At 38.9% G+C, this 22,644-nt stretch overlaps 1 protein-coding gene and 1 long non-coding RNA gene across 5 annotated transcripts in view; one reads left to right on the top strand and one right to left on the bottom strand.

Moving 5' to 3' along the window:
- The window catches only part of LOC117813977 (FYVE, RhoGEF and PH domain-containing protein 5-like), a 24,186-nt gene extending 6,031 nt beyond the window's left edge, over positions 1–18,155 (top strand). The window contains exons 3-21 of one of the 4 annotated variants that reach the window (XM_034685087.1): positions 5,626–5,779; positions 6,150–6,208; positions 6,321–6,351; positions 6,703–6,854; positions 7,004–7,160; positions 9,110–9,197; positions 9,285–9,335; positions 9,769–9,827; positions 9,966–10,037; positions 10,280–10,348; positions 13,550–13,633; positions 14,626–14,705; positions 14,891–14,990; positions 15,125–15,262; positions 15,413–15,515; positions 15,900–16,036; positions 16,188–16,286; positions 16,478–16,632; positions 17,080–18,155. In XM_034685087.1, coding sequence (XP_034540978.1) covers positions 5,626–5,779; positions 6,150–6,208; positions 6,321–6,351; positions 6,703–6,854; positions 7,004–7,160; positions 9,110–9,197; positions 9,285–9,335; positions 9,769–9,827; positions 9,966–10,037; positions 10,280–10,348; positions 13,550–13,633; positions 14,626–14,705; positions 14,891–14,990; positions 15,125–15,262; positions 15,413–15,515; positions 15,900–16,036; positions 16,188–16,286; positions 16,478–16,632; positions 17,080–17,116 — 1,825 coding nt within the window. In that variant the 3' untranslated portion in view covers positions 17,117–18,155. Of the gene's footprint in view, positions 1–5,625; positions 5,780–6,149; positions 6,209–6,320; positions 6,352–6,702; positions 6,855–7,003; positions 7,161–9,106; positions 9,198–9,284; positions 9,336–9,768; positions 9,828–9,965; positions 10,038–10,279; positions 10,349–13,549; positions 13,634–14,625; positions 14,706–14,890; positions 14,991–15,124; positions 15,263–15,412; positions 15,516–15,899; positions 16,037–16,187; positions 16,314–16,477; positions 16,633–17,079 lie in introns of all 4 variants that reach the window. The other 3 variants (XM_034685079.1, XM_034685064.1, XM_034685070.1) reach the window with 3 other exon arrangements.
- LOC117814012 overlaps positions 16,603–22,644 on the bottom strand; it is a 6,491-nt gene continuing 449 nt past the window's right edge. The window contains exons 2-3 of the long non-coding RNA XR_004631502.1: positions 17,284–17,363; positions 16,603–17,160 (exon numbers count right to left, since the gene is read on the bottom strand). This is a non-coding gene — a long non-coding RNA (uncharacterized LOC117814012). The remainder of the gene's footprint in view (positions 17,161–17,283; positions 17,364–22,644) is intronic.

Genomic DNA, 22,644 nt, shown 5'->3' with positions numbered 1-22,644 from the left:
AGGTTAGAAGCCCCATGCCCTTGAATGTCAAGAAAAAAATCTCAAAGTCATGTCATGCATCCCCCCATGGAATATATCCTCTGTGGAGCATGAATGTCGGCATGTAGCTGAATTGTACTCCGTTTGATAATTGTTGCAATACTTAAGTGTGAACCAAAATGATGCACTGACCAGTACATTACCATCCATAGAGCCATCCAGCAAGCTTCTATGTGCTTCCAGTGTGTGTTTGTGTAGATTGATGCTGCCGGACACAATATTAGCGGTCTTTGCCGTCTTCCACACTGAGCACAAGTCTTTTTTATTACTGCACGGACACTGTGAGAGTTTAACAATGCCACTGGGGAGGAGGATTTATCACTATTTATTATGTGAAGTCCCTTGATGCTGCCATCACAGCAGACGTGGAGGACAGTGAGGTAGCTGCTCTCTTACTATGAGATGCCCCTGCAGCCATGTGCCTGTGTGTTGTCGGGGCATGTTGGGTGGTAGAGAGGGAAGCACTGGTGGTGATAAGGGTGGTCTTTTCAGATCTAAGTGAAAACAGGCTGGTTTTATTCATAAATCATTTTTTAAGATGCAAAGACAGGCTCTTGTGTTGATGGATGCTAAAGATGGAACCTCTAGTCTTCCAGCTGTGGTGTTATTTGTTGGTATGATCAGCCATGCTGTGCTAACATTAACCCATCCCCCCAACATTCCTGCTGGCCGTGCCCATATCATACAGACCGCTCAGGATGATTAATAGTCAGAGCATTGTGGAGTCATTGCTCTTCTCTAAGCAGACCAGAACAACAGGCAAAGATACAATCTCAGTATGTTCTGTAGTCAGCAGTTGTTCACTGCAGCACCCCCTCTCATCTTTGTGATCATCGATTCATGTGTGCAATAAAAGTATTCTACGAAGCCTCTAAAACAGAAGTTTTTGGTGATATGATAGAAGGTGAATACACACGCTACTGTATATGAAATCCAAACTATCACTCAGTGCAATGCAGTGCAATAGGGGTTTAGGAGTATAATATGATGATTATGCCAGCCTAGGAAGACTTACTATGTTCAAAGTAGAACTGAGGGTTTGAACAAATATTTTTTGATAGGCATTCAATTAAAAAGTAGTATTTGTCCAAAAGAGGTATGTTTGAATTGAGAGTATAGAACATAATTCAATTATTATTTAATCAACAGGAAATTAATCTGCTACAATTATGGTTTAGCATGGATGTAAAAAAAATTGCAAACATTCATTTTTCTGTGTTTTCCTCCTAAAACAAGCATGTGAGTATTTTATTTTGGTCCAATTAATTTTTGTTGCGCTTTGTGAGAATTTTCAGACATTATGCTCACTAAATGATAAGTTCACTAATCTAATTGCCTGATTAATCAATAACAAGTGTTGGTTGCAGCTCTGACTGTGGGCTCCATGCAATGTCCCCCTCTGCTGTACTATAAATGACTATAAGATTAGCAAGGGATAATGTACAGTGAGAAGGTTGTTATGCAAATTAGAGGTTACGACAGAGTGAGCAGGATAGTGATGCAAAGCCAGAATTTTTTTGCCACAATTTCAACAAGCAGAAGTGAAATGTGCCTGACTCATTTCTGTTCCTTTCTGATGTGGGATCAGGTTGTCGCTGGTGTCGTCTTTGCTATTGAGAATCACAATTGTGGCAGGGTTTCGACCAATCAGGGTCAAGTGAAAAATACAGTCTGATAAAGCATATTGCTACTCCAGTCAGACAAAGCAAAATGTATGTGTAAACAGGTGGCTCCTTGAAGAATGTCCTGCTTTTGTTTGAGTTATTATGCCCTACATTCCCTGCTGTATTTAGAAAGAAACATACTTTATTAATCCCCATGGGGGAAATTCAATTTTTCCGCTTGTGTTATTTTTTGGTCATGCTACACACAGTTTTTGATATACATACAATTTTATGCACAAACATACAGTGAACATGCAATAGGGAGAGATGTCAGAGTGAGGATGCTGCCATCAACCAGCGCACACCGAGCAGTTGGAGGTTCGGTGCCTTGCAGTGCTCAGGCAAGTGAACCAGCACCTCTCCAGCCACCAGTCCAGTTGCCAAACTTCGTCCATACTGGGACTCGAACCGGCGACCCTTCGGATGCCAAGCCAAGTCCCTATGGACTGAGCCACTGTTGTCATTTGGACTCATAATCAATCAACAATAGCTCTGTTCTATAAATTCTGAATATTAATCTGCGAAACACATTTTTCCCCAGACTTCATCTTCTTTTTTTTGATAAGAGCTGGTAGTACTTCAAAGAATAATGAATAATTGGACTTTTTATTTTACACTTGATTAGCTTAAAAACTTTTCTCTATCATTGGTTTTCCGTCTCATAGAGAACTGAAAAATGTATTGGCTTTGAGTAAAGACCTGAACTTTCTTTGCCTGCTTAAAAAAAAAAAAAGCAGTATGATTATTATCCTCCACTCTGAGCTCCCAGTGAATACAGCAGAGTCTGTAATCACAGCCGTGGAATATTGGACAGCAGACTCAGTGATGGGGGTTGTGAGTTTTACAGCAGCCTGAAGGGACAATATTAGCAGATCAGAGTTTGGAGATTGTTGGTGTCCTTGCCCCATCACTTCCACCCTCCTGAGGCAAAAACTAAACGACTATTTCTTATCTCCTTCTGTAATTTGTCTCCATAGATTCCCCCTCTAGCCTTCATACAACATGGCAGCAGAAGTGACGGAGGCAGTTTGTGTCGAAGTGATATAAAAGCCTAATATAGTTCTGTACATGTACTGTGTGGTTCAAGCCCCCCCTGATATCTCATCTAAAGTTTGATCCCTTCAGCAGTAATGGACCATGCAGCTCTAATGTGTGCGGTGCAGAGACCTGAACTGCTCACATATGTTGTTCATACCCAGCTAATTTGCATCTCAGTGGGGTTAGATCCACTGGTGCTTGGAGTGAAAGATGGCAAGGCGTTTGGTCACATAGAGGACGATTGCAGCACTTCTGTAACTTAAGGATGTGTTTTTATTTGCATAGTTTACACCCCCTACTGAGCTGCAGTCATTAGCATATTCATTTGGGCTCCCTGCAGAAGAGAATCTCGTGGCATAAAATACCGACATGCATCCCGAGTTGGGTACAGTTGTCACCACAGGCCTTCGAGGATAGGTTTATTGGTTTCTCTATATCTGCAGTGTTTTATCTGTTCGCATTTGCTCCTAACGCTGAATATATTTATTATAGTGATATTTCAATGTAGATAATCAAAAAGGACTGTAAAGATGGCTTGGTTGGTTAAATAAAATTGTTTGATTTATTCTTTCATGAATGAAAGCTTAAGGACAGAACAAGGTTTGTTCTGTAAAACCATTTAGTCAAATTTAGCAAAAGAACAATACAGTCTGTACAAAAACGGAAATGCAACCTTCCAGATAAGATCAAGTTTCACATTCTGGGAACAAAAGCAAGATTTCGTCACAAGATTTTTCAAGGAGTATAAAGAGCAAAGTATAGGTTTCTTTAAAAGACAAGGGGCCTGATCTACTTAGACCCCAAATAACAAGCACTAATTTGCGTGTGCAAACTATAATATTGCACATAAGTTGGTGTGTTGCTAGTTTGCACCTGCCTTTCAAACATGCTAAATATAGACATAAAAACACTACCCGCTATCTGTTTCAGGTTTGATAAATCACATTGGGTGTGCTAAATGATTACATTTGCATCTCCTCCTCCCAGTATTTTGCACGTTCTGATAATCTGCATATATTCTGCATATTCATAACAGCAAACACGCTAAATGGATAGCGAGTGCTACTCAGACGCAATCCTCTGTGCTCCTGGTTAGCACATCAGCTCTGTGCGCGCTATCAAGTTTGCACGTGTTTTTATACATTCAAACCTTGAGTAGATCGGGCCCACGGTCTATTGAATTACTGAATACTTTCATGTTTTATGGCTCCTCATACCATCAAATGAGGAGTATGACATTTTAAGAAAAACTCTTATTTATTCTGTAGCTGTAAATTAGATGACAGATCACAAAACAAGATATAAAGCTAAAACCATCAGCCAGTTAGCTTAGCGTGGGGTAAAGACTGGTAACAGTGGGAAGGATCAAGCACAAGAAATTACTGTTTTACATGGGTTGTGTAGTGAATTACATTTTCTTCCGACTCTAGGAAAACAAAATGAGAAGAATATTGTGTCATGTTTGACGGAGCCAGGCTAGCTTTTTCCAGTCTTTGTGCCAAGCTTGGCGAACTTTCTGCTGGCTGCTTCTTCATACAGACCACTCAGCAATCAGAGATGCAGATTTTGTTACCGATAGGTTTCTTTGAAAACTGCAAGAATATATTTGGAAGACATGTATGACTTTTATAAATAGAACCCTCTTAGGAGAAAAGCATATTTGGTGGTTGCATCCCTCACCAGTGATGTCCACGATGTTCACAACTTATATCATTAAAATATTCAGATAACCAGGAGGAATCTCTGTACAAGATTGATACTTGATACTGGGTGGCTGTGATCTTCAGGCCATTGGGGCACAGCATTAAAAACAGATGTGACTCTGTATTGGAAATCACTGCACAAGCTCAAAATCACAGTAGAAAACTGTCCTGAAAAATGTCTGAAAAATCTAAATCAGACATTCTTTATGTAAATCATGGACACCACATCCTCTGCCTTAAAGAGGAGAGGGACCACCAGGCTTGTTATTAGTGCACCGTTCAAAAGCCAGCATCAGTGATGGTATGAGGATACTTAAGTACCCATGGCATGACTTTTTTACACACTGCAAAGGCACCATTAGTGCTGAAAGACATATACAGGTTTTTCCACATATGCTGCCATCCAGACAATTTCTTTTTCTAGGAAGACCTTGCAAAATACAGCAGGAAGATGCCAGATAATGACAGAGTCACATATTAGACATTTGATGCATTATAACACAAAAAATATGAAAAAGGAGACTGAACTGTTGAGCAGCTGAAATCCTATATTAGGCAAGAATGGGACAACATTTCACTTTCCAAACTTATGAAATTAAAGTTATATTTTTTGGCCTTTATGCCTTTATTTTATAGGACAGCTGAAGAGAGACAGGAAATGTGGGGAGTAGAGAGCGGGGGAAGATATGCAGGAAATGGTCGATCGGCCGGGAATAGAACCGGTGACCTCTGCAACGAGGATTGTAGCATCTGTATGTGGGGTGCTTAAACCGCTAGGCCACCAGCGCCCCGAACTTAAGAAATTAGTCTTCTCGGTTTCCAAACATTTGCAGAGTGATATTCAAAGAAGAGGTGATAAACACAATGTTAAACATGTCTCTGTCTTACCTGTTTTGAAACTTGTTGCTGGTATCAAATTTAAAACGAGAATATACGTATATTTCTCATAAAACATTAAAGTTTTTCAACTTCAACATCTCATATATTGTCTTTCTACTATTTACAACTTTATATAGAGTTTAAATGATTTGCAAACCATCTAATTCTGTTATTAGCATTTTACACAGAACCTTACTCTTATGGAATTGGGGTTGTACTTCTTTAGGAGTGTCTGTGGCTGCTGATAACCTTTACGATGCATGCTTGCTCTTCTTACCATAGTACTCCATCTTTCTCTCCAGCGCCTATACAGAAGCCTACAACGTGTGCTCAGTGGCTCTTGCTCCACAGACTGTATCAGTGGGTGATGTCCGTGAAGGGACAGCGGGTGAGGAAGACCAGGGACGCACCTCAGAGGAGGAAGAGGCAGGTGCAGACAGCACTTTCGACAGACAGGTTAGTTCTGACAAATCCTGTCCCTAAAAGGGGATTTCATCGTATTTCTTGGGGCATTACAGTTGTCACCTTTACCAAACAAATGCTAAGCAGGTATGATGACTTATTTGAATAACTGAACAAAACAAAATCAAACAAAGTGAGCTGTTTTTCACCTCGGGGAACTGCTAACATTGCCCTCACTAGTCAGGTCTTTAATGGGGGTTAGATAATGGGCTACTACAAGGCTGTCCTCATTACACAGAGCTTGATTGCTGCTTGGAGACAAAGTGAAGAGGGCAGTTGGTGATATTTGTTGAACTGGTGCCAGAATACTTTAGCTCTTTCTAACTCTGAGCTTATAACAAGTTAATAATATGATTGTTTGCAGCCTGATGGGCGATCCAGAGCCTTTTATATTGCAAAGGAGCTGGTGGATACAGAGAGACTGTAAGTTACATGAAAACTGAATTTGCTCATCAGACATCTCAATTAATTGCTGAAACAAATCAGGTTCCCATTGTCTACATGTTAAAAGGAATTATTCTTTCTCTGTTCACAGACATGTGAAAGCCCTCAAGCTCCTGCAGGAGGTAAGCATCAATCGACTCTTCTCTTATTTTCCAATTCACCGTTGCTAAATAATTCTCATGTTCCTTGATCTATAAGGGAATTTAGCTCTTCAGTTTAATCACACACCCAATGTACAGATGCTTAAAGGCCCCTCGTTCATCTCTGATGCTTGGCCCTTTGCTGCATGTTATTCCCACTCTCTTCCCTGTTTCCTACTCTATCCACTGTCTTATCCTCTCAACAGAGGCTTCAAAAGACAAAAAAAAGGAATCCCAAAAATAATAGAAAAAGAGATTCAAGAAAATTGTTTGTTAGATTTTGAACAGAAACTACATAAAATAACTGTTCCTCCACACCCAACCATGTTCCAGGACTTTCGGGAAGCAGTGGGGGCAGCAGTCGGGGATGAGGGTGACTCTGTTTTGGATGAAGACAGGCTTCGAGAGATTCTTAACGAGCTTCCTGATGTTTACACCCTTCACCGCAGAATCCTCAACGAGCTGGAGAATCGAATACGGCACTGGTGAGGCGCTTACATCGTCTCTTACTGTTAATACAACATGTAGTCCCCTGAAAATGAATTGCCTTTCACATTAATCCCTCTTCTGTGCACACATTAATGCAGTTAATAGAGTGTAAAAAGTAACCTGAGGACTGTTTTTTATCACTCAGGGAGGAGAGCCAGAGGATCGCAGACATCTTCCTGTCCAGAAAAGCAGAGTTCTTGGTTTTTACAACTTACATCGGCCACTACGACAGAAGTATGAACCTGCTGGAGGACAGCTGCAGAACCTCACCCGCCTTTGCAGCTATTGTTCACCAGTTTGAGGTAAGACCTGCGATGCTTCTCCAACTCAACAAAACCAACAATGTGGTATATCAAAATCCACATTTCACATCCTCTTCAGCTATACCAACATAAGCAGGGGAGCATTGGATCTTTCTGAGAATGACACGTCCTCTGATTATATCTGTACTTACTGCCAGACCAAGTTGCTGGAGTATTTGCAGTATTTTTTGTTGATTTTTAGTCGTCTAAATAGCCTGATCTAGTGTACCTACAGAGTAGCAAATTGTAGTTTGGTATTTAATCAACATTGTTATAGTGCAAGTGGCCCCAAAAGCTTTCTTTCCCCCTCTTCCCTAATATTTTTTATGTCCTTTTTGCATATTGAAAGCAAAAGTTTCACCTAATATTTGAATGTGGAATAATTTAGGTTCAGTGTGTGTGTGTGAGTGTGTGTGTGTGTTTGTGTGTGTGTGTGTGTGTGTGTGTGTGTGTGCGTGTGTGTGCGCGTGTGCGTGAGTGAGAAAGATAAAGTGCATGGATTGGACTGCATCTTTGAAAGAAGAAGACCCCTCTGACAAACAGCCAAAGATGCAAATCCTTAAAGGTTAAAGCAAAGTAGGCGGACAGTTAAATTAAAGCAGTAATTTAATTTAAGGCAACAAGTATACAGTGTTCTTCGCTGTTTATGAAAACTGTCATGTCACCCAAAGGAGAAATATAGACCTTATGTTCAGATTTAGAAACAAATATGTTTGTTATGAGCCACTCAGAGCAACAATAACATGCTGACGTCTCTTTAAAAACAGGGGAATCTTAAAATTTATGTTGGTTGCATTTCCCACTGCTTCTTTAAGCTCCACAACAGTACACTTTTATTGAGGCGTTATAATTAGCCTCAATTAAATGAACAGACACAAGACAGCATTTTCTAAACCAGTCAGCCAAAGAAGCTATTAAGATGATAAATTTAAAGTATGAAACATATAAAACTGTATGCTTGACAATTCAACAGGGAGGTGGACAGAAGACTCTCTATTTTTTCCCTTCATTTTATTGACCACGCAGGAGAGGAGTTGGCAGAAAGTCTTTGCAGAGCTTGGCAGTTTTCTCTCTCTGATTTAAAAGCAGCGCTGTTTAAAAGCCTGTACATTTTCTCAAACACCTTGTGTATTAACATCAGCAATGTACACCTGCTTATGTGTTAACTTGAATTCATTTTTTATTTCATGAACTATGACGTCAGAATTGTGTAGTGTTTAAAATGGAAACAGCAAACAGAATATGTTTATATTTATTGATTTGCACAATTAAAAGAAAATACACACCAAAAAGAGCAAAGATAAATAATATACTGTGCAGGACGAGACCAAAATGGTATTCTAATATAAAAAAATAATTAAAAAATACTAAATTGACACATATTAAGACAATAGTTGATACTAAAAATAAAATAACATAAGAATATACAAATTTAACAATTGATATAAATCCAGTTATTACATCAACAGAATTCAAAAGTACAAAATATGAATATTATGTGTATGGACACCTACTTTATGAGTATGTGGTTGAGCATGATGGGTATAATTAAGTAACAGTGGTTAAAAGTTTTTTCAAGCATCCTTTATAACATTTTAAAGATGAACAGTTTTTCACCACATTGGAATAAATATTCCAGAATTTGCTTCCCCTGTAAGGTATAATAAAAACAATTAACCTGCTCAATTGACCAACTGATAAATATATCTTTGAATGAGTATGTTTGTATGTGTGTGTGGGTTTATAAAGAAACAGATTATTGATAAACAATCTTAAATACACTTGATATACATACATATATAAATTGTCATATTGTCAGTTCTTACATCTTTACTGAGATCCCCTGACTTTTTAGAACTAGTCTGGCAGAGTTCATGTGGATGTCTTGCCTTTATGTGCAGCGATGATACGAGTCAAAAATGTTTTATCTGTTTAATTCACATCAGCAGCAGAGTCCAGCTGGAGAAAAAGTGTCTCTAAAACATCAGCTCCTGCAGGTCATCGTGCGTGTAGCTCAGTACCGCATGCTCCTCACTGGTGAGTCTTGTGTTATGGTAACTCTCTGAATAAAAAGACGTTTCACTTATAATGGCTGCATTCATTTTCTTCTCTCTGCTCTTGCAGATTACCTGAACAACCTTTCCCCTGATTCCCAGGAATATGAATACACCCAGGGTAATGAAACAAACAGCAGAGCCAGAGTTGACAGAGGCTGCCCACTGTTTCTCACAGGGGAGCCATAGCGGCCTGTGTTTGTCGCTCTGTGTTTACTCAGAATTTATTGTCACTCATTTGGCATGGAGAAATGGCCATGAGAGAGCCAATTTAGATCTTTTTGTTTGCAGTGGTAACCCACCAAGCAGTCATTTCAGCTCTTCTTATATGACGACTGTAATGTGTAATTCACGAGAAGGCAAGTTGCAGCAAAACTCTCTCTTATCTTCCTTAAGGGAGCCACTCAAGTCTCAGGTTGTGGACACAGCCAGGCTCCTGTCTCATGAGTTTTATGTTTTCATGACCTCCACCTGAAATAAAACAAAGAAACATCTCAAGAATTATGAATACTTATTCTGAATGTGTTCATATGGTGTCTTCCCTTATTCCTCAGCTGCTGTGGCGGTGGTGTCTGATATAGCAGATCAAGCAAATGACAGCTTAAAACACGGGGTAAGTGTCTTGTGTTCGCATGTGTAACAAAATATCATTGCAGAGAAATTACTGATGGGCCTACAGCTCTTTTATAGTTTCTGTAAAATGGGCGTCTCATTTAATCTCCTTGTGTTTTGTTTTTTCTCTGTGTCTCAGGAGAACTTGTTGCGTCTGGTCAACATTGAGTACAGTGTGCTCGGCCAGTGGGACCTGTTGCAGCCTGGCAGGGTATGACTCTGATAACAGCATTGTTTCTGATTTTAAGTGCCCAGCCCGCCCTGTCTGCCCTGCACCACCCCTGTGCTGCCCTTTACAGACATTCAGCCAGGATTCCCCTGTCGGCCTGCTTTTGTTCTTTTTTTTTTAACTTTAAGGATGGCAGGTTCCTGTCATGTGTCATGTTATTTATATTTTTTCATTATCATCATGTCAGCTTGATTTTAACTTGTTTATGTTCTTTATAAAATCAGGTCTTCGTGAAAGAGGGCACCCTGATGAAGGTCAGCAGGAAGAGTCGACAGCCTCGCCATCTGTTTTTGGTAAGCACTGCGTTCTGATGGTAATACTTATAAAGACACTTTTGCCATTGGTCTAGCTACATTATGTTTTATAACTTTTAACCTTAATCATGTAAATACAGTTAGTTCCAGCAGATCTCTTTATGGATTCAGGCATTTTCTGTCTGGTCTGTTTCTGTGTTCAGACTGAGCTATTAAGAGCACAGCTTCCTGACAGGATGTTTCTGAATGCTGACTTCCTGAGCCAGCTCTCTACTGCACAGGGAAGGTCAACTTCAGCTTTTTATGTACTAAAGTATCCTGGTACACCTGTGAACTCCTAGGTCTCTAACTCTGTTAGCTGAATATTTATCCGAAATACAAAATTTGAAAAAATATATATATTTATTGCTTTTATGGTAAATGGTAAATGGACTTGTACTTATATAGCGCTTTTCTAGTCTTTCTGACCACTCAAAGCGCTTTTACACTACTTGTCACATTCACCCATTCATACTCATTCACTCATTGATGGTAGAGGCTGCAATTTAGGAAGGGACCGTCAGTATTAGTTAATCTCATTCATTCACATTCACACACCTCTGAATAATAGAGGGAGCAATTCGGGGTTCAGTGTCTTGCTCAAGGACACTTCAGCATGTGACTGCCAGAGCTGGGATTGAACCGCCAACCTTCCGATTGATAGACAACCGACTCTACCCACTACCCACTAAACATAGAATATACAGACTTAACAAAAAAAACAGCAAATCTAAAAATAAAAGCTAACCCCCCCTCCCAAAAGGAAAATAAAAATAAAATAATAATAACAGAAAAAGAGCACGTTTGTTGCAATAGCAGCCTTGATCACATTAAAACCTTATCTTAAGCTCTTCTTATTAGGGAAAAAAAATGTGGAAAAAACAAATACACATATTCGCAGCATATTATGACACAGAATATTAATATTTGCCATGAAGAAAGTTTAGCAAAGGGTCCCAAATCTTATTGAACACACTTCCCCTGTCTTCTTTGTGGAATCTCAGTCTCAGAAATACATAATTGATATAGATGCCATCAGTTGACTGCGTTGATGCTCAAGAAATCAGGGAGACAGAGGGGGGTTATATCAATTAGGTTCTAAGTATAAACTCTACTTCCATTTCCCATTAACTTCTAAAATAAGTCAAATCAAAATCATTTAATTCATGATATAGGCAGGAAAGAAAAGTCCTGAAATAAGAATCCATTGCAGAAATATCCATAGAGCATTATCAAAGAGTGCGGCTTTTTCCCCCTAATGGCTCTATTAAAATTTGTGGTCTGGGCTAAACACTAAAAAATCTCATAAATGTCTCTTCTGGAGGAATGTTGGTAATCATCGCAGCAGAAATTCAATCCCAACAGTTTACAAGTTATCACTTGCTATTAATGTTAGATAACTAAAACACACAGGGACAGCACGTAAAATGACTCACTGAAAGAGACAAGGGTAATGATGCATTTTGATATCAACTTTGATATCTATTTACTCAAGTGTTTCGTGTATGAATGACCATAAAAATGTTAGATTTATAGATCTACCAAAACATATTTTAGAGTAGAAGTGTACTCAGATACTTCCTGGGAATGATCATTTTTATCCACTACAAAATCAATCGAGTAATCAAACAGTAAATAAATAGATACATCTTAGTTTAATGTTTATAAAATACTGTCTACTCCCATTTTAAAATCTAGAGTTAGTGAATAAAACAATGAAAAGTTAAACTTTTAGTCCTAAAACTTTTTCCATATTACTGAGATGTTTATAGTCTGTATGTGTGCTTAAGGCATCAAGTGCATCCATTACTTTGCAATGCCCTTTATTCCGGTTCATCTCATACTTCTGTTCATCGCCTTCAATTAACTCAAAATGCAGCTGCCCGATTAATCACTGGTTCATGAAAATCCGATCACATAACTCCAATTCTGGCTTCCTTACACTGGCTTCCTATTAAATTCTGAATCGATTTCAAAATACTACTACTCACTTACAAAGCTCTACACACTCAGGCTCCCCAGTACATCACTGACCTTCTCACTCGGTACAAGCCTCCCCGCCCTCTCAGATCAGCCGACATGGGCTTATTGGTTATACCTAGTGCCCGTTTAAAATCCAAGGGGTTTCGGGCTTTTTCAGTCTGGGCTCCCAAACTATGGAACGACCTACCATCTGAAATAAGGCGTGCTACTTCTGTTCTTAATTTTAAATCACTTCTTAAAACTTTCTTTTTCAAAAAGGCCTTCATAACTTGCTAACATGTTATTATGTATGTGTGTGTGTGTGTATGTATGTATGTATGTATGTATGTATGTATGTATGTATGTATGTATGTATGTATGTATGTATGTATATGTATGTGCATGTGTGTACATATGTATATGTGTATATGTGTATATGTGTATGAAAAAGGGTTGGGATTATATTTATTATTATTATTACTGTTTACTTTCTGTGAAGCACTTTGTAACTCTGTTTAGAAAAGTGCTATATAAATAAAGTTTATTATTATTATTATTATTACTGTCTTCCAGGCATGTGATGTCACACGAGTTAGTACCTATCTTTGAGTCAGATATGAGCTAAAAGAAAACATCATTACCTTCATATAACTATGTAAAACAACCTCTGAACCCTGCACATGCATCAGTCTCTGTACTGGTCTATCCCTCTCTACCTCCTCTCTTACCCTGTTTTCTTTGCCACTGTTACTTGCTAAATGTTGCCAAGTCATTGCTCATGGTAGATTTATGTTGCGTCGCTGTAAATAATAAAAACAAAGAGAACTTCTCTTTATAGAAAGTGTCTTGAGGTAACATTTGTCTTGAATGGAATTGGTACAATAGAGATGGTAAAAGAAATGATTGAGGTTTGAATCTCAAACATCAAATTAAAGCAACAATCAGCAAGTTTTAACTAAGTGGTATATCCTGAGTTTGATACATGTGCTTGATATTGTAGGCCATAGTTAACCAATGAATGAAATGTGTAAAGGCTCTGAGGTCAAGTCTTTTTCTAACTTAGAGTGCCATCTACTGGACAGTTGCTGTACAATTATGAAACATGAAGTCAGAATGTGAAAAGCTGCTCTTTTGCTTGAATCTTTTATCATTGTTTTACTTCATCCTTTTATATGTCTTCTGGTCATTATCCTGAGGCGTAACTTTGAAGTGATCATCATTGTCTATGTCTGTTTTCAGATGAATGATGTGCTACTGTACACCTACCCTCAGCAGGATGGGAAATACAGACTGAAGAATACTCTGCAACTCACTGGACTAAAGGTTGGTCTTTTCTTTTAACCCTATAACTTAGAAAAACACTTTAAATTGCCTTGGACCTTTACTGGAAGCTTAGATGAAAGCATTTTTCTCAACACAGAGAAACCAAAGTCATTTTAGTTTGAAATGATGATTTTTTTTTATTTTTGGTCTTTTTCATGCTAATATTTCATGCTAAGGACAGTGGATAGAGTAAGAAACTGTGAAAAGAAAGTGGGGAATGACATGCATAAGGTACTATACTGGGGGTGTGCAATTTCACTGCTGTGCCTCATAGTGGACACACTTTATCACTCAGCTATCCGCTTTGCCACTAATGCACCCTTCCACACTCACCACTGCGATCTCTATAAATTGGTGAGGTGGCCTTCCCTTCATACCCTGCGGCTTCACCACTGGCTTCATTTTATATACAAGTCAATCCTGGGCAAGACACCTCCCTACCTGTCCTCTCTTCTTTATGTCACCCAAGTCTCATATCGCACTGGGTCCAGTAACTACATCAAGTTCATCATCCCCCAGCAACTAAAGACTGGAACAACTTACAAAACACCCTCAAACTCTCAACTTTGACTCCACTCAGAACCTTCAAGCTAAAACTTAAACAGATTTTAGTTGACTGTTGCTCCTGCTGATCACTTCAGACTTTACTTACATGCATACTTTTATACACACATACTTTTTTACACCTCGCGCACATTGCTTGTTACTTGTACACTTTTGTTCTATTTATGTTTATATGTCTGTATGTGTGTGTTCCTGTTGGCACCTCTTGGTCAGGTCATGTTTGTAAATGAGAACTGGTTCTCAAACATTTTTACCTGGTAAAATAAAGGTATAATATTAAATTTTTCTGTAACATATTCGCAGTCAACAGAGAATGCGATGTTTGAAAAGATATGTTTCCCACTACTCTTTCACTGAAACTTATTTGCCCTTTAATCTCCTTTCTCTGTTTTTCTTGAACCTGATTAATCATTTTACCAACGTCGCAGGTCAGTAAACCCATCATAGAAAATGTCCAAAATGCCCTGAGGATTGAGGGAGAAGACATCTCCATCACTCTGTCAGCAGGGTAGGTGATACAGTACTGTTTTAATGTTAGAGACTATCTTATAATGGCAGCTGTATAAAGGTTAACACTTTAAAACCTGATATGCTTTCTACATCAATGTTTTGCATAAATTGTCCTTAATGATGCTTGTATTTCTAAATTAAATTTGAGTTGTAATAACATTGTAATTGGTGTTCATTTTGCAGCTCCTTCATTGAAAGAGAGGACTGGTTTTACACTCTGAGCCGCACCGTGACTGAACATGCCAGAGGATCTGTATCATTCAACAGCGTGGGCTTAGCAGAGGTGAAACAGCAATAATATTTTTCTTCTTCTTATTTCCCACCATAAGATTGAGTTTATTTGTTTAACTCAAACAAAGTAAAGTTTCCCAAGTGCATTTCAAGTGTGTTTAATCAGTTTGTGCGTGTTTGTTCTAGGCCAGAGATTGTCTGCGTCTGTCTCTCGGAGAAAAAGCTCCCACACTTGTTCCAGTCTCGCAGGTAGTGATGTGCATGAACTGCACCTCAGACTTCAGCCTCACTCTGCGCAGACACCACTGCCACGGCTGCGGGAGAGTGAGTCACACACAAATCAATATTTCTAATACTTTAATATCTGTTTTACGGGATTCAACAGTCTGCTTTAAGACTTTATAAGCATGAATGCTTTCACTGTTTTGCTATCTTTTCAATAAACCTGAGGCAAATGTATGTTGTTTGACACAGATTGTTTGTCGGAGCTGCTCCAGGAACAGATACCCACTTAAATACATGAACGACCGCATGGCCAAAGTGTGTGACTATTGTTACAACGAGCTCAAGAAGAGAGGTGGGAAAGCTCTGCTTTGATACCTTTATTAACACTCATCAATCAGTTTCACTTCATTGGATTACATATTTTAGTATAGCAATTCTTCTTCTAACCAAGAGGAGCAGCATGTCTACCATCCATAACCAGTTCATTATATCACTGATACTGATAATTATCAGGGATTGACTTGAATGATCAGACAGATTTTGGAAAGGAAGCGATATATTTAGAAAATAAAACAAGGATGGTGTACTATTTCTTAAATTCATCAGTGACAGTTGCACCTGGAAAGAGTTATCCATGAGAAATTCAAAGCACTCTGGTTTTAAGATGAGGTTCATGTAAAATGTGAGAAATGCCAGTCCTTGCCCTCCACTGTGATTAAACTGTGTATTACCACAGGGGATGATGTGTCCGCATTGTCAGGGAAGGGCAGCCCTCGTCCTAGCCGCTCCAGTCGTCCTCTCTCTGCTGTGTTCCAAAACATTCATCCTCCTAACATCTGGAGACATCGCAAAGGCACTGCCTCCTTCACCCAGGTACTCTATAACCTCCCACATGTGCCTTGCAATTCTCAGAGAGGGCTGCGTTTACTGCACAAGGCAGATAGCTGGATAGTCACTGATGTGGATGACAGCTGTGTTTTTTTAAGTAACATCATTAGCCTCCTCCTGCTCTCGCACCATGCAGGTGACATTGTCAGAGGAAGGCTCCATCAGTGGCAGTCTGCACTGCAGCAAGAAGACCAAGAGGAGCTGGAAGAGGCTGTGGTTCCTCCTGAAAGACAAGGTGCTTTACACCTACAGAGCCCAAGAGGTGAGGGGAAACATGCACTCCCCTTTAACCTAAACAATACATGTTTGCTTTCACACAGTGAGACTAAAGTAGTCAAAAGCCATCCGTTTTCTACAAATAACTCTAAGTGCAGACATGCCCACAGTTACATCTCTGTGTCTTATGATCTACTTATCTGCCTGCAGGAAAAAGTAGCATCCGAGACTTTACCTCTGCTGGGATTCACAGTGAAGCTTCCTGACAGACCGATGGGGGAGGAGGAGGCCAACATCTTCCAGCTTTACCACAAAAACACTTTGTATTACACCTTTAAAGCATCAGACAACTACACAGCCCAGAGGTGAGACATATGGACATTTAATAACTGATATTGAAATGTTTGAAGATTAACAAAAGAGGGATGTAAGTCTTACTGGGGTTTGAGACAACAAGGAAACATAGTGCCTGTAGCTGTAGTATTTATGGCTGGATAGTTTACAAAGGGTAAAATACTCATCATGATTATCCTACATCTTAGCCATGGTTGCTGCAGATATATTGTGACTATCTGGGAAGAAACAACCAAAAAACAAAATGTTTAAGTCTATGTATTTAATTAGGTACACATCTCTGATGGACCAAAATGTACACTTAATTATTGAAATGAGCTTAGACTTTTATGTTGCTATCTGTCTTGCTGATGGGCATGCAAATCAATATATTTGGGGTTGGAGACCAAACGTAATCTTTTGGCACAACTTTAGATTATTCTGTATGTTTCTAATTTAAAAATGTACTCCTCATACAGGTGGGTGGATGCCATGGAAGAAGCCACAGTTTTATAGGATCAGCTGCCCTGGTGAGGTGGCTGGATGATGCAACAAACCAACTGTGAAACCAAAAAGAGAAGATTGTTTGATAATGTAATGTTTCTAATGCAAGTAGAAACTTGCTTGGCTGGACTGAATAAAAAGTGGCATGATGTTCTTTGAGAGGGGACATGATTACCTACTTTGTCACCCTCCTGTGTCCCCTGCCTGCTGCTGCAGCAGGCGTGAAGCTGAGAGCCTCGACAGGCGTTGGCCCAGATACCTGCAAGTGTGGAACATTACATGATGTGACCTGTATTTCCTCCCAGAAGCTGAGGAGAGACATTCCTCAGGAAGAAGAGGGAGATTTTAGGGAAAAGAAATGCTAGGATTTTGATTCTTTTTGCACAAATTAAATCAAAAACCACGTAAAAATCATTTCAAAAACTGAACAAACATGTTGTTTCCATGGAGGCAAAAAAGGAGACGAATTTAACCCAGCCAAATTAAATTTGCCTTTATTTCTACATGTGTTCTTCCACTGGATTACATGCAGCTCTGTGAGTCATATTTTAAAAGCACATGCTGCTTCAAGGAACGAGTCATTTAAAATGTATAGAGGTGTCAGTAGATTGCCATGTACTGTATTATGGAAGGTTATTCTGCCAGAGAATAAATAGTTATGCTTTTTAAAAACGTATATGAAAAGAAATGAACCTATTAAAAAATATGTTTACCTTAATCTCAAGAGGCCAAAAACTTCAGTTACAGGACTTAATCTAATTTACTTTGTGTGCTTTTTATTGGGAGAAACATTCCCCACTGTGTCTTCTTTGTGTTGCATATCTTTAACAGAAATATGTAATTCCTTTTTGTACTAAGGATAAACATCTAGATATGCACAAGTTGGCCCTGGATGAAACTTTGTACTGTACTTGTTTGAGTCATATTGAAATGTCTAACAATAAATTAAAATAAAGTAAAGAGACTGTAAGGAGAAAAGTGACCCTTGTGTTTCCTCTGTACTCTCTTTCTGTCCTCTAGAGAGCCAAAGTTTAAAATTTCAACAGGGTGTCATTGACTTCCTGTCACTTTGTCCTTACTAATGGAGCTCTGTAAACACATAAAAGATGGAAACATTAGCCTCTATGCTGGTCAACAGTTTGCACTTAAATTGAACACTTGATTAAGTAGCACATCTTTTCTCCTCTCCCAGTGCATGTGTGGTCTGTACTGATGAAACGCCAAGCTAGCTGTGTGGTTCAGATAACACTTGGGGCTTCTTGGGAGACTGACTGACACACAGGCCAGTGTGTAGTGCGGCCAAAGAAAGACCAAGCCTGCTCTGCTTCTTGTTTCCCCCTGAGGATTTCTGACCCAGAATATTTTCAGGCAGAAAGTTTGCTTTCTGGGGCTCCTGAAAAGTTGCTCCTACCTCGTCCTATATAGAGGACAGATCATTCATCATTCTGCTCTCCCTCTCTGTAGCCCCATTTCTGTTCTCTCCCCTCTCTGCCATTTCACTTTTTTTTCTCAAGTCTTAGCAGTGTTGTCTTTCTTTCTTTGCTCTTAGTTATGACGATACTAAAACTCCATAAAAATTACAGTTTTTAAAAGCCCTTGTCATCCCACACTCTTTGCACAAGTTTCTTCTCACTGAATCCTCCTACTGGGATGACTTCTCTTAATTGGCTGTTGTTCAGCTCATTTTGAAAGTACTGCTTGAAAAATGTACCTAATTTTTCTGTTGTACAATTCTTAAACAAACTCAAGAAAGAATAGAGAAGTGATGTCTATCAGCTTCTTGATCTAAAACAGAGATGCCACGTTTTTATTTTTTAACATACTTCTGCTTATTCTTATCATGTCACACCTCAGCATCAAAAACAGGAAATTGTTCATTTCAGCTAGTGGAAATGTTAAAAGCACTAACATTCTGATGTAGAGTTGCCCCTTTAATGGCTCAACATGTTCTTATTCATTTAAAATAAGAAATGATGAAAGCTTGCTGTCACCAGATGCTGAGAAAAATGTTCTTTATAGCAGGGCAGCAACAGTGTCATAATCAAAGCCCATGTCCATATCGCTGCAGGCAGGAGTGCTGCAGAGAGAAGCAAATAATCAATCATACATACACAGCCTACTCAATAAGGTCAGACGCTTTCAGCTGTCTGTCATATGTGCTCAGCCTCAGGAATCATTAAAAACTGGTGCCAGATAAGCATATAAATGTATCTTCATCTGCTTAGCAGTATGTTTCTTTTTGCCCACATGACAGGAAAGTTGTGAAAAACTTTTTAATGGTAAACTCACACTGAGAAACTTTCAGGCCATTTCCAGTTTTAGCCTGAAAAAGCAGCGCAGTGTTTGTGTTCATGTCGTGAGTTACAACAGCATGCCTTCTCATCTTTCATAGTGTTGTGTGGGTGGCAGATCCTCAGGGTGAAAGAAAAGATTTTATTACATAATAGCCAATGGTTTAAATAAAAACACTTAGGATTAGGACATGTGGAAAGTAGTTGTGTCCACTTGACATTGACTCCACATTTCTGGGTGTGCGCCTTGTCCTATGTTTCTCAATGGGGATAGGGAGAGGAGAGAAAAGAGTAAGAAAGACTGGAAGAAAATAGAGTCGCACTCATATGCCCCACTTTGCAAACTCTTTGCAGCCTACACTGTCAACTCAATGTTACACTGATTTCACCTCCCCTTAGCTTTAAATAGCTCTCTCTCTCTCAGCAGGACAAAAAGAAAAACACACCCTTCAACACCCTCCACACCTGTGTGTGAACATTTATTATCCCTGTTGCCTAAACATGGAGGCCGCGTTGTGCTGTTCATTCTTCTGTGACCATTCTGTCACTGGCAGCTATCTGCACAGAAAGTAGTATAAACACATGTCAGCGAGGCCAGCAGCTGTCAAGGAGGGTTGTTTAATCTGTCTGGAGTCTCGGACTAAACAAGAACAAGTTTGGACACAGACTTTTCTGACTGGGATGGCCCAACTGGGACACTGACTTATACTTGAACATTATGAATAATTAGTCTGTCTGCAACAACCATACCTACTTTAACAATAAAATCTTAGTCCCAAAGATTGATATTATTGGGTAGTTTCGTTAACTTTAAGAAGTGAAATAAAAAGTTGCAACATATAAAAAACTTCTTGGCTTGATTCTTTAAGGACTTAAACAGATGTATGTTCAAAGCATGGATTGTTTGTTTCATGGACCTAACCTTGTTGATGTCACCGATTGGCTTCTGAAGCAGTGTTTTGAAGCCTATCCTTGGTGGACGCCATGTTGAAAAAGCTGACTCAACATAACTTTAGGTTGACATAACAAGAGGCTGTAAAGATACGCTTTTATAAATGGGTGTGTATGTTGTTGCAGGTGCTTCCAGAGCCAGCCTCGAGTGGATGTTGTCCAAAGTCACAATTTAAAGTACTTAGGAAATGTGCCACGTTGAAAAGCAAAGACAGCTACCAGCAGGTCATTGCAATATAGCCCAACAAGTTGATTTTACCACAAGTCCCATCTCTGACATGGCAAAAAGCCAATAACAAGTTAGATTTATGGGGTGACACCTGGAGTGGTCAATCAAATTTCAGAGGGGCCATACCACCTCCAGCCACCCCAGTGGATCCACCCCTGGACAGGACTACTCAGGGTGTAGTTTATTTTTCCCTCTTTTATGTTAAAAAAAAGTACATTTTTAGGGGTAATACCCATACAAGTTGTTTTTTAATTTTTTTATTTCTTATTTTGCCTAGAACTAGATGAGATTATTGATACCACATGCCCTGCTTGTCATGTAAACATGAAGTTAGCACCAGCAGTCATTTAGCTTAGTTTGCCAAGCTCAAAGATTGGAGCTCAGCTGAGCTGCATACCTTCGACATCTAAAGTTTACAAATTAACACTATTCAAATTCTTTGGTTAATCTTAAGTTGTTTTTTATGGGGGGTCATGTGCGTGATTACTTCATGACAGTAAGCAGTTGCTGGGTAACTACTAACTACTCAAGACTCCAGAGAGTCATTGCTTCCAGTATTAGTTTTAGTTTTACTCAAAACTACAATGTTCCTTCAAAAGTAAATGGCAAGTATGAGAGTGGCATCAGTCCTCCAACTTCCTGCAGGGAAGCTAATATCAATCAAGATCAAATACCAAACATCAGTCAAAGGCTTTGTAAACAATGTCCTTTAAACACAACCTCATCTGCTCTTTGTATACAAACCCTTACTGTTTTAAATATTAACAATGATTACATTTGTCTGAAAATGGTCTGATTGGTGGAAAGAGTAAGATAAATTAAGGAAAATATTATTATTTGTAAAATTACTCTTAATGTTTATAATTTAAAAAATGAATTCAATGCTTCCTTAATTGTTTATCTTGAATTAGAACAAATGATATAAGTGTTGACATTGTTAATTAAACCACAGATTGATTTTGATACTTTGATAGTCTTGCCTAATTAAATGTTTAGGTGTGAGTGTCTTTTAGCAAAAAACAACAACAAAAAAAACAATAACAACAACAACAACTGAGGTGTATCATTGGGTGGTACTAACCCCATAAAGCAACACCTATTTATTAACAGCTGTGAATAATGCAGTCTCCTTTGGCTGTAGCCCTGAACTGTATTTTACCTTTATTTTATTCTATTTTATTTTATTGTATTTTCATTTTATTTTATTTTTATTTTACTTCATTTTTACTTATTGGAACTTCTTCTTGATTGTACTTATTTCTGGGTTGCTGTAACAACTGAATTTCCCCCCTGGGGGATCAATGAAGTAATATCTTATCTTATCTTATCTTAACTGCCTTTTAGGGTTTTGTGTCAATTCAATACATAGGGAGTTTCGATGTGGATCTTCATCTGGCTCTCTTTAACTCTGTATGCTATATTTATCCTGCTTGTTTTTACAGCCTATACATCCCACGGCTGGCTCATGACAGTGGGTTTGTGAAGTTGTGTTTTCTGGAGGAAGAACAGAAGGGAGGGGGTTCCTCAAGCTTTGAACGTGCATCTGTCAGTGTCAGAAAAGAGCAGCCGGGCAATGAAGTCTTTGGTGCACACACCTTATCTCCACTGAAGACTTCCTGTGTCTACCATGACTCAGAATGCAGTGTTATATAAAACCTCTAAGGAGAGAGGGGATCACTGACACACCTTTCAGTCACATGATTCCTTGTGGATTTCTCTTTGCTCTGCAGCAGTGAAAAGTCTCATACCTATTAACAGCAATTAAGCTTAAAAATGTGACTCATTCATGAAGCATGTCTTTATTTAGGTCTTGTGTTTAACCAGGAGGTCTATTTCATGTGTACTGCTAGATGAAAATAGCTGCTTTTTTTGTGTGTGCAGACACATGGTGTTTTGAGATATTGTGTTATTTTTGGCATAAAATAATGACTTTGCATAATTTGATAAACTAGAAAGGACCATTTGGCTGCAAGGAAGCCAAATCTACCACATCCTTACAGGAAAAGCCTACCTCTATCCTCCAAACTACCCCCACAGCCTACAGTACCAGTCACGTGACCCCATTCCCT

This window comes from Notolabrus celidotus, chromosome 1 (genome assembly GCF_009762535.1).
Source record: "Notolabrus celidotus isolate fNotCel1 chromosome 1, fNotCel1.pri, whole genome shotgun sequence".
Classification (NCBI taxonomy): domain Eukaryota; kingdom Metazoa; phylum Chordata; class Actinopteri; order Labriformes; family Labridae; genus Notolabrus; species Notolabrus celidotus.
This window is presented reverse-complemented; position numbering and strand designations above follow the sequence as displayed.